The 17,559-nt window shown below is 43.1% G+C and overlaps 3 protein-coding genes and 1 long non-coding RNA gene across 9 annotated transcripts; 2 read left to right on the top strand and 2 right to left on the bottom strand.

Annotated features, from left to right (window-relative positions):
* The first annotated feature begins 51 nt into the window (after nt 1-51).
* Nucleotides 52-12,141, top strand: tbc1d14 (TBC1 domain family, member 14). 5 transcript variants are annotated; one of them, XR_015090436.1, is made up of 17 exons: nt 52-208; nt 328-480; nt 1,263-1,947; nt 4,648-4,771; nt 6,551-6,675; nt 7,026-7,108; nt 7,188-7,305; nt 7,417-7,523; nt 8,361-8,438; nt 8,515-8,603; nt 8,696-8,767; nt 9,465-9,593; nt 9,669-9,778; nt 10,433-10,691; nt 10,764-10,898; nt 11,061-11,134; nt 11,993-12,140. XR_015090436.1 is itself a non-coding variant. In XM_086058372.1 (15 exons), the coding sequence occupies exons 2-15, from the start codon at nt 432-434 to the stop codon at nt 10,818-10,820; spliced, it is 2,085 nt and encodes a 694-aa protein (XP_085914498.1). In that variant the 5' UTR covers nt 52-208; nt 328-431; the 3' UTR covers nt 10,821-11,906. The 5 variants fall into 5 exon arrangements, 2 of the variants coding, with proteins under 2 accessions (XP_085914498.1, XP_085914499.1); XR_015090437.1 differs by lacking the exon at nt 11,061-11,134 and having other exon boundaries at nt 11,993-12,141; XR_015090435.1 differs by lacking the exon at nt 11,993-12,140 and having other exon boundaries at nt 11,061-11,906.
* On the bottom strand, nt 4,297-6,595 carry LOC147159372 (uncharacterized). The gene is made up of 2 exons (XR_015090438.1): nt 6,419-6,595; nt 4,297-4,754 (listed from the first exon to the last, which is right to left on the bottom strand). It is a non-coding gene; the product is annotated as an uncharacterized LOC147159372 (long non-coding RNA).
* On the top strand, nt 12,098-12,967 carry ccl36.1 (chemokine (C-C motif) ligand 36, duplicate 1). Its single transcript, XM_086058376.1, has 3 exons — nt 12,098-12,246; nt 12,318-12,429; nt 12,515-12,967. Exons 1-3 carry the CDS (start codon nt 12,177-12,179, stop codon nt 12,606-12,608), a joined length of 276 nt encoding a protein of 91 aa, XP_085914502.1. The 5' UTR covers nt 12,098-12,176; the 3' UTR covers nt 12,609-12,967.
* A 901-nt stretch (nt 12,968-13,868) lies between these two features.
* cfap184 (cilia and flagella associated protein 184) lies at nt 13,869-15,788 on the bottom strand. 2 transcript variants are annotated; one of them, XM_086058375.1, is made up of 4 exons: nt 15,703-15,788; nt 15,338-15,574; nt 14,294-14,644; nt 13,869-14,204 (listed from the first exon to the last, which is right to left on the bottom strand). In XM_086058375.1, the coding sequence occupies exons 2-4, from the start codon at nt 15,461-15,463 to the stop codon at nt 13,911-13,913; spliced, it is 771 nt and encodes a 256-aa protein (XP_085914501.1). In that variant the 5' UTR covers nt 15,464-15,574; nt 15,703-15,788; the 3' UTR covers nt 13,869-13,910. The 2 variants fall into 2 exon arrangements, with proteins under 2 accessions (XP_085914501.1, XP_085914500.1); XM_086058374.1 differs by having other exon boundaries at nt 15,338-15,788.
* Nucleotides 15,789-17,559: the final 1,771 nt, after the last annotated feature.

Below are 17,559 nucleotides of genomic sequence, written 5' to 3'. Positions count from 1 at the left end.
GACAGGTGACTCCATCCGACGTCAACACTCAGGGCTCGATTACACTCCGTTGCAAGTTTGTTTTAAAATGGCGGCGGAAACAGGCAGACAGGTACAAGATGCGAACTAAAGCGACTAAGCTTGTTCATTTCCCTTGCTCGCGTTCTTCGCCGAACACCGGGGACGTGTTCCTGTGCCTTGGAGAGCGTTCAACCTTGCTTCGGTTCCGGTAAGGAAACGCTAAAAGACAAGTGGACTTAATAGTGAGCGAGTCCTGTTCCAAGTGCTCCCCCCCCCCCTCCCCTGTCGCTAAATGACCTCGCGGCGTTCATGTTTGTTCACATCAAGCTGCGTTGAAGAGAAGCCGGGTAGGTGATAGTGGTTGCCGCATCACCATGGAGCGCTCCAGTCCGCGGACGACGGCCGGCCACCTGTAGCTTGGAGCGGCCCCCATGGCGAACCCGACCCACTGTGACCCGGGCCGGACGGAAAGTCGCGGTGGTAGGTTGTCTACTGGCCGTTTGTCACACAAAACTCACGCACTTGTCACCTTGTGACGCTTTTGTTTACACAGACAACACTGCAGTTTTTTAAAAACATTAGATACATATGAACTAAATAGCAATAGACTGTGTAATGAGCTTAATGCAATGCACGTGATGTGATTCTGAAAGCTTAATCTGTATTTCAATGAAGTACGCACACTGGTTAACACATGATTGAAGCTAACCCAGTGAAAAGAAAGAACAGGGCAGTTAAACTCGAAGACCAAAAAATGAACCCACAACTCGTACTCTGAAGCCACTTTCTGTTGTATGGTTTTATTTTTGTACAGTACAGTGCATTTTATCTTCTTCAAAAAACATAAAATAACTTGTTTTGCGCTGCTGGAATAGATTAATGATATTTCACTTAATTTGAACAAGTACATTATCAGTACGCATCATTGCTTAAAGTGTTGTAACACTGCATCTATTGATGCTAAGTCTCAGCTTGTCAATTATATTTGTCATTATGTGTTAACATTAAGTAGGTTTGGGCAATTTTGTAAAATAATGTAAATGCGATTTTTATTTCCCCTCAATATTGCAATTGTGATTTAATATGCGATTTTTTTTCAAGGCCCATTTCACATTTATGTTTTGACAAATGCAAGCAATAATTCATCTGTATTACAATATCAACTTGATCATACATATTCTGACTTTATAGTCTAGGCTTATGTGAAAATAAAGATTTGACACTGTTTTATTCTACATTAAATAGAAATGGCTGTTTTTCAGGTGTGTCAGGAGGAGTAATTGTGGAGAACGGTAGTGTAGTAAGAAGCTCTACTCTCTCCAAGCATCACATCTCTGATTCGAGCACGGTGCTCAAAGGTGAATCCGCACCATGCCCCCCCCCAACTTCCATTTTCCACTGCAGCCCACAGAAGCTCAGTCTCGACCTCGACAGCCACAGTCTGTCTTCCCAAGATTCAGGTATCCCAACTCTGGAGCTCAACCCTCCGGATCTCAACGGAGGAGACTCTCCCGCTACTTTAACGTTAGATGACGACCCCTCCGACAGCAACGGCGTGCCCAAGTCGTCCAGCTTCCCACGCAGCGGCTTCGACGCCACCCGCTTCTTCAGCCCGGGCCTCCGATTGCCCGGCGCCGCAGCTGGCCACCGAGCCTTGAACCGCAGCGACGATGTCTCCGTGTGCAGCGCGTCGAGCATGAGCACGGAGCTCTCGGCGTCCAACGAGGACATCTTACATTTCACCGTCACTTCCGACTCGAGCGCCATCGTCACCTTGGAGACGGACGACAGCTGCATGGCTCCTTTCTCCGACGTCGCGCTGGCTTCGTCGCCAGGATGCTCCAAGGACTTCAGGGGTCTGGTGCAAGGGAGTCCCCCTGGAGTCATGAGACAGGAAGAGGATGGCAGGCAAAAGAAACTGGGATCTCTCGCCAGCTTGTTCAACAGGTTAGTTTGTTTTGCTAGTCTAGTAAATTGAGGATAAAGTAAATCCTTATTAATTGGGGGTGGGGTGGGGTGTGGATATGTTCCAAATAGCTGATACAGAGACCATATTAAAATATTATTTTATAGTTTACCCTTTCCACACACTCTGAAACTTATTGAAACATATACCCCCCCCCCCCCCCCCCTACCATTAGTACTTGAGATACATAAAATTCCCCACCCAAAAAACAATGCTGGCTAATTTTAAAGAAAGACCTATTAATCCCTATAATATAATATAATTGCATAAAATCATTTTCTATTTTTCTAATTTCTAGTTCCTGGTCATAAATCGGCCACAAGTTAGTCATAATTTTTCGCAGAGGATAAAAAATAAAAAATAGACCTGTAAAGTCCTGTTAGGTTGTCTCCATATGTTGATGAGCCGCTTGTGTTAAAGGTATACAACGTCACAGGCTGCTATCAATGCTATTCGTTAGCCTGTCGACAGTGTTTCGCTCTTTTGCTTTGTGTGTTAGCATTTAGCCAGTGCAGGCGATGTTGTATGGTTGTAATTAAATACGCAACACGCTTAACACACGCACACACAAAGCAGCAATGCATATAAAATGGCAGGCAAAAGAAACTGGGATCTCTCGCCAGCTTGTTCAACAGGTTAGTTTGTTTTGCTAGTCTAGTAAATTGAGGATAAAGTAAATCCTTATTAATTGGGGTTGGGGTGGGGTGGGTGTGGATATGTTCCAAATAGCTGATACAGAGAGCATATTAAAATATTATTTTATAGTTTACCCTTTCCACACACTCTGAAACTTATTGAAACATATCCCCCCCCCCTACCATTAGTACTTGAGATACATAAAATTCCCCACCCAAAAAACAATGCTGGCTAATTTTAAAGAAAGACCTATTAATCCCTATAATATAATATAATTGCATAAAATCCTTTTCTATTTTTCTAATTTCTAGTTCCTGATCATAAATCGGCCACAAGTTAGTCATAATTTTTCGCAGAGGATAAAAAAAAAAAAATAGACCTGTAAAGTCCTGTTATGTTGTCTCCATATGTTGATGAGCCGCTTGTGTTAAAGGTATACAACGTCACAGGCTGCTATCAATGCTATTCGTTAGCCTGTCGACAGTGTTTCGCTCTTTTGCTTTGTGTGTTAGCATTTAGCCAGTGCAGGCGATGTTGTATGGTTGTAATTGAATACGCAACACGCTTAACACACGCACACACACACGCACACACACACAAAGCAGCAATGCATATATAAAAAAAAGCATATAGCGAAGGAATGTGTTGGTTCACATGCGCCTAAATAACCGCATGAGTCAGCATCCTGTTCATGTTTTAATCTTGCCTAAGATTGCCTAATCACAGGAAAATCCTTTTTCACTTACTGGTATGTTTGCCAGCAAAGCTTATTGCTTTTGACGGGGGCACCCAAGTTCATTAACCACACACACACACACACACACACACACACCCATGCAGTGAATTGCGCTGGTATCAGTCGCTCGCATTGTAAAGTTACACATTCCCTTGCTGCCCTTCAAACCTCTCCACCCTCCCACTGCAAAGGGTGGAGCAGCAAAGAGTCTGTGAAATATTCCTTCAGTATGTAACTCCCTGGATATAAACTATGGGATGTGCACCTCTGGCTCTGCACGCCGGCGTTAACGAACGTCCTCGCTTCCAACTTTCGTGGACCATTTTGAGCCTTTTAGCTCGTGTCCGAGCAGGATGACAGCCTCGTCGCTTCTTCTGTACATTGACAGGTAGGCGGACGTTTGGGGATATTTTATTGAGCAGCGGCTGTGATTTAATCACAAGTTGATTGCGTGCGGACTGCCGCTGTGTTTAAAACACTCTTCTCTGGATTTACGGCGGCGGCGGCCTCCAGCAGCGCTTTGATGTTTGCGTGCACTTTGGCCTTTGGCTTTTGTCTTTTTGCAGCTTGTTGCTGTGCTCATGCAACGCAAAGTAGCAGCAGCGGCGGACTTTCCTTCTGTTCCACCCTTCAGCTCAACTGAGCGCAAACGCGCAAAATGGCTTCGTCAACATTTGTTCTGTGGCGTACGCGAGAGCGGAAAATGTCACGTAGGAAACCGGGTGGTTGATGCCATTGCATATTGCATAATATTCCTTCGCTCTCCCAGTGAGGAAGAAGACAAACATTGATTGTTTCAAAGACGTCAACAATATGAAAGAGTCTTTTTCATCTCCGACTACATCACCTGCTACATTTTTTTACCTTTGTCAAAGAGCGTGTGATGTAATGTGATATCATTTTCACTCAAATCTGCATGTTTGAGATGAAATGCTACGATTGGCCCAAACTTCCCCGGTGGAATCTGTGAAAATAACAATTTATTGCTTGTCAGAGAGTAAATGAAGTCTCTAGCATGTTTTATTTTTTGGGCCCGGTGTCACTTTTGCTATGTGAAGGTTAGTCAGAATTGGTCAAACAAGCATGAGGTCAGTGAATTAACAGTGAATTTATTTTTCTTTTGAACTTGCACCTCTTCTTGCACATGGCCACTTTGCTTTTTGCACCCTCTTGCCGTTCACACTTCTAATTTAAGCCCTCACTTGCACTTGTGTGAGGGATACGTGAAAGCAGGAGTATTGACACCTCAGCCTGACTTTTTTTTCTTTTCCTTGTATGGACAATAAGAAGTTTACGCTGTGTGTTTCAGGAGTCTCTTTGCCAGGAAAGTAAAGGACAGTCACGCAGTGGAGCAGCGGGACGCTGGTTGGAAGCTGTTTGGGAAGGTGCCGCCACGTGACGTCCCCATCAAGGACCCTAAAAGAATACAGAAGGTAACTTTTACTTCAATGGAACACCAGTTGATCATGAAAACATTTCCCTTGTCTTGATTTTCCCAATTTGAAGATTTGTCACCGGTAATATAAAAAAAAAAAACTTTGTATGAATTACAAACTCAGCCTTTTCTGTTTGTGGCCCGTAGTAGGGAAAGTTTGCATGTCCCTGTCATTTCTTATCATTGTCCATGATAAATCACAAGTACTATTATGACCGCTCACAAGAGATAAAATAACATTGTTATGCAAGGACCCTGTCAGCTGGGAGGTTCAAATGATTTATGCGCAGTTTGTAAAAGCACAGGTAATAAAAAACTGTGATAAGGCAGGTTTTTACCACCGCTGTCTTTTTTTAAATGCATAATTCCCCAACTTTATATATCAAAGTGTCTGGTGCTAACTAATCCCAAAGGCTTACGTGTGCTTCACAACTTGATCCATGGCTGTAACCTCATATCCGACATGAGGGATCAGCTAACAAAGAAAGAAAAAAAAGCTCAAATTTCCAGCCTTTAGTTTTGCTGCAACTTTAAAGACAGGCTTTGAGAACCTGTGTGTTATTTTGCCATAACCTTTTCCTCATTGAGAAAGCGGCACCACGCTGTGCTCTTACTACATTTTTTATTTTCAAGAATACAAATCCATTTTTAATGGAGTGATATAGTCATAGAGGAAAATGATCTGTTTCTCTGGGATCGATTAGAAAGGCTGCCAGGGCACAGTAGAGCTCAGAGCGTTGCGGTGCAGTGGCTAAAGCGCACACACAAACACTCAGCGGTCGCTCCAGATCTGATGCGGAGCAGCTGGCTTGAGCATCCCTCTTCAGACAGGCGGGGGAAGGGAGCCGCGCAAACGGGGGCCACCATGCGGCCGCATCGTTTCCCGTGCGGGGCGTGTCCCGCTGGAAGCCGCTCGACCGTCCTAGCGTGCCCTCGCGGGCGCCGCCGCCTGTAGCGAGCCCCTCGGGAGCAGCCATGACGTTCGGCTAGGGTTCGGCCAAGACACAAACTCCCAGCTCACCCCCTTGTAGGACCGTCGCTGTGCGCGGACCCCACCGCGTTCATGGTGAGTTAGCAGTGTGGATAGAGTCGGAAGGATGCCTCGGGTTTTGCACAATAGCTCCTTTGAATTCCTGGAAGGTGCTTTGTGTTGCTTGGAGCAGGTGGATGACTCGGATGTCAGAAGAAAAGCATGAGCTCCGGCGGCACAGAAAGTCTATTTTCAGCAAAATTATTTTCATGCTCATGTTGCGTCACCGTAACGACGCCTTACTTTTTATTTTTGTTTTGAAATCTCTCTTCACGTGTTGGCATCAACGCATTGCTGTGTCAAAGTGCACAGGGCTCGTTTTACAACACATTTACTGTTTGGCTGTAGCTTCACGCTATAAGTGCTTTATAAAGCGTTTATGGCTCCCATTAAAGCCGGCTTCATGTTTTTATGCTCCTCTCGAAGCTTGACAAAAAAAAAAAAAATCAATCCAATTACTTTCATCAGTCCCAACGATTCAATCGTGAGCGTGCACGTTCAAAGTGCGTCGGCACGCTAAGCTGATTGCCAGCCGGTCACTCAGCCTGCATTATTAACCAGCGACACACAGAGATGTGTGTGTGTGTGTGATCATATTGCTTTTGACCTACTTACAGGAGCGTTCTACTTCACCCGGAAGAAGATGCCTGATTGGCTTGTGCCTGTCTCCTGCCAGATGTTGGAGGCCAGAACCCCTCAAAAGAATGAATATGAATGATGCCCATGTGCATTTCTTTGCTTGGTCAGGAATATGAAACAAAGACTGGCAGAGCTGGACACGGCAACCTGACGTCCCCCAGGCAGAATGTGAGGAAAAACCTGGACTTTGAGCCTCTCTCCACCACCGCTCTCATACTAGAGGACAGACCTGCGTATGTAAACACACTTTGTTTGCTTTGAGCTGCTACCCGTTTTATTTTACACGGGGATGATGAAAGCATATTGTTGCTTTTTTTTTTTTTTATCTTCACATTCCAGACATTCTTCCCATTTTTTAAAAATGTTTCTTTTGTCTTCAAACAAATCTCACCACCCTCATCCATAGACTCAAAAACACAAAAAAATGTGTCATCTCGCTAGCCTGATGCTAACATAGGATGCAAAACACCATATGCAGGCTAACGGAGATTAGCATTGCATTACCAGTCAACATGCTACTGCTTTTTTTCTCTCTCTCTCAAGCTGTTGTACAATTTCCAATATGTGTACAAACATGTCCCAGTAATCTTCCAGCGAAGCCGGCCGAGGAGGCAGAGAAACACAGGCAGCAATATGAAGAGATGGTGGCCCAGGCCAAGAAGCGAGGTAACGTGATCTCGCGGCACTTCTAGACTCTCGCGCATCCTTCCTGCTCGCGTCTCAGCCTCTCTGTTATCGTCTGTAGAGCTCAAGGAGGCCCAGAAGAGGAAGAAGCAACTGGAGCAGCGCTGCAAGCTGGAAGAGAGCATCGGCTCAGCTGCTCAGACGTGGAATCAGGAGATCCTGCCCAACTGGAGCGCCGTGTTAGTCATTCCCAAAGCCCGTGAACTCGTTCACATCGATCACAATTTGGAGAATGAGCCCGTAGCGGCAAAGTCCACCTTTTTTGACCCCTCCGCTCTCTTCCTGTGCAGGTGCACGTCGCGACGAGTGAGGGACTTGTGGTGGCAGGGCATCCCGCCCAGTGTCAGAGGAAAAGTGTGGAGCCTGGCTGTGGGCAACGAACTCAACATCACACATGGTACCGGTGCTCACTAGCCGGGTTTGGTGGTCTGGTCAACTGTTTACATGTCACGCGATCCACATGTTACACGCTACTTGCATGCTAACCCGAACCCATTCAAATTCAGCTTTTTTTAAATTCCGATTAAGGTCTTTATATGAAGCATTTTCATTCAGTTTGGTCATTTGTTTTCTTTCCAATCGGAGTGCAAGGCTCCGTGTAAACCCGGTTGCTGTTGGAGCTGAGCAGTTCCTTGAATTCAAATTGACATTGTAAAATGTAGTTAAGATTACACTCTTAAAACAGTTGGGTCAAAAGTAACCTAATTATGTATCAAAAATGGACCGATCCACTTCATGGGTTAATTTAACCCAACTTTCTGGGTTGCTTTATACAAAATGACCCAAGTAAAGGATCTGACCAATATTTATGAGTTGTTTTACACTAAAAGGCGCATTTCTTGACTCAGTTGCGACAAATTGAGCCAAAAAGAGGATCGGTCCATTTTCACCCATAATAAGGTTATTTTTTTAGCCAACAATTTTTTTAGAGTGTAGCATTAACATTTATGTATAATAAGTCTGATACTGTTTATTACAATACAGATGAATTGATTACAAGAAATATATAGAGGACCTTGGACAAAAATGACATATTGAATCACAAATGTAATATTGGTGGTGGTGGTGTTGTTTTTTGGGGGGGTTACATGTCCATGTTGGACATTTGGTACCAGGCCACACAGAGAGGCCGAACAAAAAGATGTATTGATCATCATAGACTGATAGAAAGTCCACACAGTCCATTTGCGGCGACGCATCACGGTAATGACCGTCCTTTTATCTGCCCCCACAGAGCTTTATAACATCTGTCTGGCGCGGGCCAAAGAGAAGTGGAGTACGCCAGCCAGCGCACCAGAAGCTGACAGCCAAGGTACGGGCGGACTCCACACGCCACCAACTGCCACCGCTGTTGAATCTCATTTGTGGTGATGTTTCCCCCCTCCCAGATTTGGGCTCGTCGAATCGGGAGTCCAGCTTAGAGCTGATCAAGCTGGACATCTCGAGAACGTTCCCCCAGTTGTGCATCTTCCAGAAGGTCGGTGGGAAGCGCAGCCTTCCCCGCTCGGGGATTGGATCTCCCTTCTTTTGCCAGAATGCGTGATCGCATTATGTCTTTGTCTCGTCAAGGGCGGACCCTATCATGACGTGCTGCACAGCATTCTGGGAGCTTACACTTGCTACCGGCCGGACGTCGGCTATGTAAGTCAAGGCCTTCGATACAGCAACATTTTCTTTAGATTTCCTATCACCTTAAGAAGAGTGTGAAAATCTAGAATTTTTTTATTGTACATTTAGAACAGATATAAAATTTGTGATTAATCGTGAGTTAACTCGTGAGTCATGCAATTAATTGCGATTTAAAAAATAATAATAATAATTGCCTGACGCTACTAATTTTTTCTTTATTTCGCGTCAGGCGATTAAAATTTATTGTAATTAATCGCATGACTTCACTAGTGACGATTAATCATAAATTTTATATCTATCCCAAATGTACAATAAAAAAACATTTCCTACTCTTGTTAACAAAAGTGGATTTTTTTTTTAAATAATATACATTTTTCAAATGATTTTTTGATGACAATGGCAGTTAATGTACAGTACTACTATTTACATTACTCTGTTTAAAATGACTCATATCACTGCGACTTACTGAGCAGCTGTTTATATTTTTGTACTGATTTTACGAAAGTTGAAAGTGGCAGCACTGGCTTGGAACTTCCCACGTCGCCCCCACTTATGGCATGTGTGATTGTGGTTGGAATGACTTCTTTGGTTGGCTGCTTTCCACTAAGTGTGACTAAAACAAAATGTCTTTTGGGCAGACGTAAGTCTGCATGACTTCCAAGTGGCGCTTTTCGACTGCCTATGACATCGGCGGCGTTTGCGTTTGCAGGTGCAGGGAATGTCGTTCATCGCGGCGGTGCTCATCCTGAACCTGGACACGGCCGATGCCTTCATCGCCTTCGCCAACCTGCTCAACAAACCTTGTCAGATGGCCTTCTTCCGAGTGGACCACAGCCTTGTCAGTGCTCAAAACGAGAAGATCGCGATTGAACCCGCACGTCGTGGTGATGTGTTTCTTCTTGTGTGGCCGCAGATGTTGACGTACTTTGCTGCATTCGAGGTGTTCTTTGAGGAAAACCTACCAAAGCTCTTTGCACATTTCAAAAAGAACAACTTGACCCCCGATATTTATTTGATCGACTGGTGAGTCGTTTTTAAAACCGTTTCAATCTTCAATCTGACATTTTTGTGGCGTCTGCCTTCAGGCGCCGCTTTTGAGTTTCTGAGAAAACAGGAAATGGCTGTTTGTGCAGTGGGGAGGGGGGGGTGTCGGCGGGGGTCGCTTTGAAAATTCTCAGTTGTGTTTGTAATTTCACACGTAAAACATGTCAAGTTTCCCGTCATTTATTCTCTTTTCCGTGATGGGAAAGTGTTGATAGCATAATTCGAGTTATTTTTCAGTATGCTACTCACAAAATGTTGTTTTTGCTGGCATTTTAGGATGAACACAAAATGAGGTCAAGCCATTAATGGTGCAAACTTTTGGATGTCTGTTCAATGTTTATGTAGTTTTTGCGTAACTAAAATGTTGTTGAAAGATGTATTTGATGTACAAATACATCAGTGTCAGGAAACAGTTGCATTCAAGTTAAAATCCGTGGTACCGAGTAAATTAATATTAGTGGTGACCAATATGAATTTTTTTTTTTAGGCCAATTCCGATATTTGGCATAATAAAATTCTTAAATAACATATTTTGCTGTCCCATAAGACCACAATCAAGATATTAAATAATATTGACAGTTTTACAATACTATCGTTTCACTCGTTTTATTTCTTTTCCACTCCCCCGTCCAGGATCTTCACCCTGTACAGTAAGTCTCTGCCACTGGACCTGGCGTCTCGCGTGTGGGACGTCTTCTGCCGAGACGGCGAGGAGTTCCTGTTCCGCACGGCGCTGGGCCTGCTGCGCCTCTTCCAGGACGTGTTGACCGGCATGGACTTCATCCACATGGCCCAATTCCTCACCCGCCTGCCCGACCTCGTCCCCGCCGAGCATCTCTTCCAGCACATCGCCGCCGTCTACATGACCAGCCGCAACAGGAAGTGGGCGCAGGTAAAGCCGACACGGGTCTTTTTTTTTTTTTAATCCATGGTGAATCATTTTGATGAGATTGCGTCCTTTTAGGTTCTGCAGACGTTACAGAAAGATCCAGAACGAGGCAGTCCGATGCTGAAGCGCTGACATGCGTCGGGGAAAAAAGACTGAACTCTAGCGTCTTTAATGGAGCGACGTTGATGATGATGACGTCGACGGGGGCCCGTGAGTAGCGGAGCAGGGGTGCCTTATTTAATGAACTTCCCAGCAAAGGACACACAACATGATACACTCCTGGACCCCGTGGGACCACCAAGATGCCAGTTATCACCTCCACTTTGTCACTCGGTTCTCTTTAACGGCTTTTTTTTTGTTTTTTGTTTTTAGGTGACTCCGCAAAAGCTTTGTCTGGAGGCGATTGTTGTCTTGAATGTTACATGTCGAGATCCTCTGGGAATGAGGTCAGAAGCTGCCTTTCAATATTTGCGGGACGTATCGTAACTTAACTACTGAATTGGACTTTTCGGTTTTATTCGCGTGAGGAGCTTATTTATTGGAAGGGGCTGTCTGCTGCAGGTGCTTTTCTTTCAAATCACCTCCTCGCTGTCCCATGGCGGCTTGTCTTCATGTCGACCGCTAAGTTCAATATTTTGCACTATTCGTAGAAGCGGTTTCCCGGGCATCGTCTGCTATCGAGTGCAAATTGACGGTGTGAATATGGGGTTAAATTTTTTGGGCCCGGGGCACTTCATCATCATCATCTACCGCTCAATTTGATGACTTGGATAGGAAACAGGAAGCATTTTTTTTTTTATATATATATATATATAATATTGTCCGTGTGGTTTTGCACTCCCTCCCCAAGCACAGCAGCACACCACAGAACTGCAATAACTTTTGCACATTGGCCCTCGGGTGCATCATGAGTCATCCCTCAGGCTCTTTTCAGTTTGGATATTTGTGTTTTTATGCGTGTGTGTGTGTGTGTGTTCGTTTAGTAGTATTTCCATAATGTAACACACCCCTTTTGTTACACGCGACATTGGCTCAATTGATCCTCTGTGGTTTAAATACAAAGAAAATCAGACCATCAAGAAAATGAATGTAAACTCTGATTGCACTGTTATGTCGTTGATTTGCTGTCCTTTTTTCGGGTTTGGGTTATTATTGCTTTGGACTGGCTGCTGGAGGTAAATAAACACGTCACGTGACCAAATAAAGGACTTTCATATATTCATATTGTTCTATTGTACACCGACGTCTATATGGACTTGACATATGAGGGCGACAACCACAAGTTTGTTTCATTTCCGTTGCAGATTTGAAAGCGGAGTGGAAAGTTTGATGTCACGAGCAACTAAAAGTCGTGTGTCAAGACCGCAACAAGTGCCCACCTTCTTCCACGATGTAGAAAGTACCGTATATATTAATGTGCTGCCGAGTGCTGCTTCTTTAGGTGCGCCGTGACTGTTTTCATCATCAAGATCTCCAGAAGATAAAGCCATGAGGAGCGTGCACATCTTTCTGCTTTGCGCGCTGGGAGCGGCGACGCTTTCGGCCGTCTTCGGCAACAGTGAGACTTTGAACATTCGTCTTTCAATTCTCTTTGGGTCACATTTATTTCAGTTTGCTTTCCTTCGCCAGGTTCCATCGGTCCTGAAGATTGTTGCTTTGAACACTACCCACGGAGACTGAACCGCAAACTCTTTCAGTCCTATCACGTGACTGACAACCGATGCCCCATAATGGGAGTCATGTAAGTTTCATTGGATCATTTAATTACTCTGAATGTGTCTTAAAATGCTGTCCCAACATTGTCAATGTTGTCTGTTCCCTTGCAGTCTGGTGACCAAGAAGAATACTCAAATCTGTGCCAACCCGACTGTCCCCTGGGTGGAAAAAATTATCAAATTTTTGGACAAATCTATTCTCTGAAGAGTCTGCCTGCGTCCTCAGGAAATGCCATTATTGTCTTTATTTGCTTACTCTGATTTACTTTCTTGCAAACAAATTGTATTTTAAGTCAACAACTTTGCACTGAATTTTGTTTTACAGTTAATCTTTTTTAAGTGATCTAGAACCTTCAACCTTTTTTGTGTGTCTTTACAAGTGCTGGCAAAGTTAAAGGGTTAACTAATTGTTTAATCACAAAAAAATTATAGCATTAATCATGTATTAACGCAGCATAATCCGACTATTAATTTTGACCGCAGATTATCCTTCAGTTTGATAGCGGATGATTATGTTTACGGTAGCGCAGGTTGTGTTTGAGCAATAAACATTAATTACATGCATTAAGGTAAAGCATTTAACAAATGTTTGCGTATGACATTCAGAATGTTTGTTCTAGTTAAAATATTGGTGTCATTTTTTGGGATCATTTTAAATTATGCAATTAACTGATTAGGAAAAACAAGAGGAGAGCGTGGAGTGGATCAAAAAAAATGTGGAAGACATCCTCATAACATTAAATGTAGAAATAATTAACATAACAGGTGCTCTTCAAATTTGGTGGGCACATTTTTTTGATTAAAAAGCATAGCGAATAATCATGATTAATCAAAATTCTAAGATGTAATTAATCTGATTTATAAAATGTAATCGTTTGACAGCTGTAGTCTACGTCGAATCAGGTGCGAGGCACCGTACTGACGAGGGGAGCTGCGCATGCGTTCAGCACCAGCATTAGCCTGTCAGCCTGACGGTGGCATAATTTACGCATGCGCAGACCTATCACTCCGTTCGATAAGCAACTTATTTCGGCAGTACATATAATGCCAAGCAAAAAAACAAACATTTTCTTAACTTTGCTTTTTTGTAATACATAAAATGTTTAGGTCGTGGCAAATCTTATGATTAAATACTGACGTAACGCTTGACGTAATTCCATTGAACAATGCTGCCATCTGCTGGCTGACTGATTTGTTTTTATTTTTAATTATGCACATCGTAACACGAGCTTTCTGGGTTTATTGCTGTATGTCCGTCCAGGAGAATGAAGGTTAACAGCTGTTTAAGAATTGTAGGTTACTTTATTACATCATACTAGTTTCTTTTTTTTAAACTCCATATATTTAAAAATATCTATAAATAAAATATAAAAACGAAACTAAAACAAAGTAGTTAAAAAACTAACAAACCTGCTAGAGTCCAAAACAAATTAAAACTAATTTTAAAATGTAAACTGAATTTAAAAAAACAAAATGAAAAACCCATCTTTCATATTATATTATCATATTATAACGAAGCAATTTCTTCTTGCCGACGTTTGAGCTTCTCCAGTTTCTCCTGCAGTCGTTGGGCGGCGCCCACGGTGACCCCGAAGTCCCACAGGAGGGGCGTGTTCCCCAGCAGTCCCCGCGTCTGCTTCAGCTCCATGTTGTCCCTCCTCAGGCCGCCGCTGGCCCGCTTGGTCCGAGCCAGCAGGTCCTTCCTGGAGGTCAGCGCGGCCTCCAGCTGGGCCAGCTGCTCCCGCTTGGCCCGCACCTCCGCATGACTCCAGTGCAGCTTCTCTTTTATGTTTGACAGCAACTGTGAAAGAACAACCCGATTAAATTAGCATATTTTTTTCCTTTGCATTTTTTATTCGTTTTCTCTCCACCATCTGAAGGATTTTGCACCTCCAATGTGCGCTTCATGTTCCTCCGGAGCTTGGAAGCCTCTTGACTTCTCTGCTCGTCCACTTTCCTCTGCTGTATCCTTTGAGCCAGCAGTTGCTTAAACTGCCGCTGCAGGAGGTCCCGCGCCGCCTCCTTCTCCTCCTCGCCAAGCTCCGCCTCCAGACGGGCCACCCTGCTCTCCATCCCGGCGTGCATCAGACGCATCTTCCTCAGCTCTTCGCGACGAAGCTGCTCGGACCCCAGCGCGGCGTCCACCTTGGCCCGGGCCGCTTCCGGAGACAAATGTCCTCTTAGCTGCGAGACGGCCAGCTTCCTCTTCAAAGTCACCAGGGAACCCCATTCATCCTCTACCTGGGACCAAACAACAACAAAAAGTCATTCTGTAACTAACTGGATTCTTCCAGTATATTTTCTGATTAAGTACTTTCTAGTTCTGCATTTCAAATCCCCGCCGCTAGATGGCGGTAGAGAACAATTCACATGGGTTCCCTTGCAGTGAAAGGACAATGTCAGTTGGGGGCGCTAATGTAACGTTAATCGCAGAGCCGTACATAGAGAGTTTTTGGTTTTTTTCAACTCACCTCAAATACAAGACAAACAATCGAAACACCGCATAATGTTACAAACAAGTCAATTACATAAAACTTAAAGATAAATATATGAATACATAAGAACAAATAAAGAACCAGGGGCATTGTTCCAAATTGTCAAATAGAAAAGGATCCCATAAATATTTTTAATTTAACCCCCCCCCCCAAAAACCAAGAGTTTGGCCAACTCGGTTTCAGAAAGGTAAAATGGCGTCCATATGTCATGTGACTAACAGTTGACCAATCACAGCGTGACCAACTGCTGGTCACATTACATATAAACGCCATCTTGTTACCCTGCTGAAACCGAGTTGGCTAAACGCTCTCTATACGCTCTTACCATAAACAGCAAAGATGTTTTTTTTTTTTAAGGATTAGTTCAAGCGATAGCAGAATAGAAAATAGTAAAAATAAAGAAAACATGGAATTCTCTAGCTATTTATAATCCAGCTACCTGGTTGAGCTCCTCTTGGTTTTTCAGCCTCAGCTCCTCTTCCTGTTGCTGAGCTCTCTCCATCTGGGAAGCCCTCTGCCTCCTCAGTTCTGCCAGGCTCTCCAGGCACTCCTGATACTCCTTCATGTCCGGCTCAGGGTCTTGTTCATAGGGGGCCGGCCCCTTCAAGTGGAAGGCCAGCTGGGCCTGGAGCTCTGTGTTGCGCCGGATCACTCGGCGGTTCTCCTCCTTCAGCTCCTGCAGGAGGAGCACGTGGTCATTTTTGATGACTTCAGCGTCTTCATCAAGATCCTCACTTCTACTCGCTGGTTCTGTTTTGGATTCAAGAAGGTACACATCGCCACCCGTGTCATCCTGCACCTCACTTTTTAATGAAGCCTCTGGCCCAGAAGACATTTAATTATGTCAAGATAGAGGACGCGCACATCCCGAGTCCAAATAGAGTTCTGGTTTGTTTCAGTTGTCGTGGCAACAAGTTGGCTGACTGTGAAGCTGTAGTGACAAAAGACCGCCACATGAGGGCGGTGTATCACCAAAAAACAGCATTTAACGTGGTGATTGAGCGATCATTGAAACAAAGTGTCCAAACTCGAATTAAATAGATTTTTTTTTAATCTCACGCAACAGAAACGGGTTGAATCTTATTTTGCCTCATATATTATGTTAGTCTTATTTCAAAGTTTATTTTTCTTTTTTTACTATTTTAATTTACTCATTGAATTAGTGCTAAGGCTAGCCCTTAGCTTCGGTTGGTGCTCTTGACTACTACTACTACTACTACTAATAATAATAATAATAATAATAATAATAATAATAATAATAATATTTTTTTGAAATATTTAAAGTTTCAAGTCAAACATGCTTGGTTGCCAACCAGACAATAACTATTATTTTGTTTGTATCTATTTAAAGATAAGTACTTTCACTTAATTTAGCTGCGTTACAATTGAGCTAAGATTTTGATTTTGATAGTATCATATTAATTTATGTTGGAATTTATGTTATATATTTTTTTATCCTAAAATATTAGATACGTTTGTAGGCTAGCGAGATGTATCTTAATTTATATCTGAGATTATGAAATGTTTGATGGATTTTAAATTGTATTATTGTTCAAAACAGACAATATTGTTTGTTTATGTCTGACTGATACTGTTTTATGTCGAAATCTAGTTTGTGTGTGTGTTCTATATATTTTATTTTATTTGACATTTTATCCAAGATTAATTAAATGTTAAACCCATAAATAATGCACACCAGCATTTTTACTTTATCAAACAAACATGAAATGATATTTCTGACAGTAGAATATTGTTGATGGTCTAATTTAACGAATACTGCTTTTGTTTTGTTTGTGTGGTTTCGAATGTTGTCTGCTAACTCGCGTGTCACTGATTGGCTGCAGTTGTGTATTGTTTCGATCAAGTGCAGGTGGGAGCGATAATGACCACTTGAATACTTGCACCTGTGCTTCTCCCTATAAAACACCTCAGTTGACAGTGCTCTGTTTTTGCGTCATGTGACTCTCTGTGAATATGTTCTATGGTTTATACGCATGTTTTATTCTAATGGGGAGAAAAAACACTTATCTGCACTTTTTTTTTTTTTTTTTTTAAACAATGCACATGTTCTCCGTGTACAGATGTTGAGTTCACAATGACACCTCATGATGTAGGTTTGTCCGAAAATCACGCGGTGGACTTGTCTAGACGTCCAGACTTGCAACCGCAGCTTTAAAGATGATCAGCGGTGCTAAAAGTGACACCGAATCTGAGATGTAGCTTTAAAAAGACGCAGGGGCTCATGTTGGAGCTCGGGGAGTTGCGTGGTTTCAAGTCAGCCACGATCATGCACGCTACTGGAATTATTATTATTATTATTTATTTATTTATTTTTTAATGTCGTTTTCGAGAGAAAGTTCATGCTACAGCTAATAAAATAAAATGTTTAATGCACTGAGACAGTATATAGAAGATACGTATGCCAAATTTTATTTTATTAAGTATTTTCAAACTCTAAAAAATATAATCCAACCATTTAAATCCCAACTTTCATTTAGAAAAAAAAGCATTGTGGGGAATTTTTCCATAAGAGACCAAAGCAAGGAATATAATTTAATGTCATGACACGGCCTCACACCTAATGCGTTCGTTTGTGTGTGCGTGTGTGTGTGTGTGTGTGTGCGCGCGCGTGTGTGTGCGTGTGTGCTACCTGCAGCGTAA

The sequence above is a fragment of the Leptonotus elevatus genome, chromosome 17 (assembly GCF_054856555.1).
Source record: "Leptonotus elevatus isolate MCC_2025b chromosome 17, RoL_Lele_1.0, whole genome shotgun sequence".
Lineage (NCBI taxonomy): Eukaryota > Metazoa > Chordata > Actinopteri > Syngnathiformes > Syngnathidae > Leptonotus > Leptonotus elevatus.
Note: the sequence above shows the minus strand (reverse complement) of the source record. Positions and strands in the feature narration are given on the sequence as shown.

Bases quoted from the DNA above. Each gene is read 5' to 3' on its own strand.
- tbc1d14 (XM_086058372.1), top strand. From the start codon at position 432: ATGGCGAACCCGACCCACTGTGACCCGGGCCGGACGGAAAGTCGCGGT. The intron at 1,948-4,647 runs GTTAGTTTGTTT...TGTGTGTTTCAG, and splicing joins CTCGCCAGCTTGTTCAACAG to GAGTCTCTTTGCCAGGAAAG. The intron at 10,692-10,763 runs GTAAAGCCGACA...GCGTCCTTTTAG, and splicing joins GCAACAGGAAGTGGGCGCAG to GTTCTGCAGACGTTACAGAA.
- ccl36.1 (XM_086058376.1), top strand. From the start codon at position 12,177: ATGAGGAGCGTGCACATCTTTCTGCTTTGCGCGCTGGGAGCGGCGACG. The intron at 12,247-12,317 runs GTGAGACTTTGA...TTCCTTCGCCAG, and splicing joins TTCGGCCGTCTTCGGCAACA to GTTCCATCGGTCCTGAAGAT. The intron at 12,430-12,514 runs GTAAGTTTCATT...GTTCCCTTGCAG, and splicing joins TGCCCCATAATGGGAGTCAT to TCTGGTGACCAAGAAGAATA.
- cfap184 (XM_086058374.1), bottom strand. From the start codon at position 15,733: ATGTCTTCTGGGCCAGAGGCTTCATTAAAAAGTGAGGTGCAGGATGAC. The intron at 14,645-15,337 runs GTAGCTGGATTA...GTTTGGTCCCAG, and splicing joins ACCAAGAGGAGCTCAACCAG to GTAGAGGATGAATGGGGTTC. The intron at 14,205-14,293 runs GTGCAAAATCCT...GTTCTTTCACAG, and splicing joins ACATGAAGCGCACATTGGAG to TTGCTGTCAAACATAAAAGA.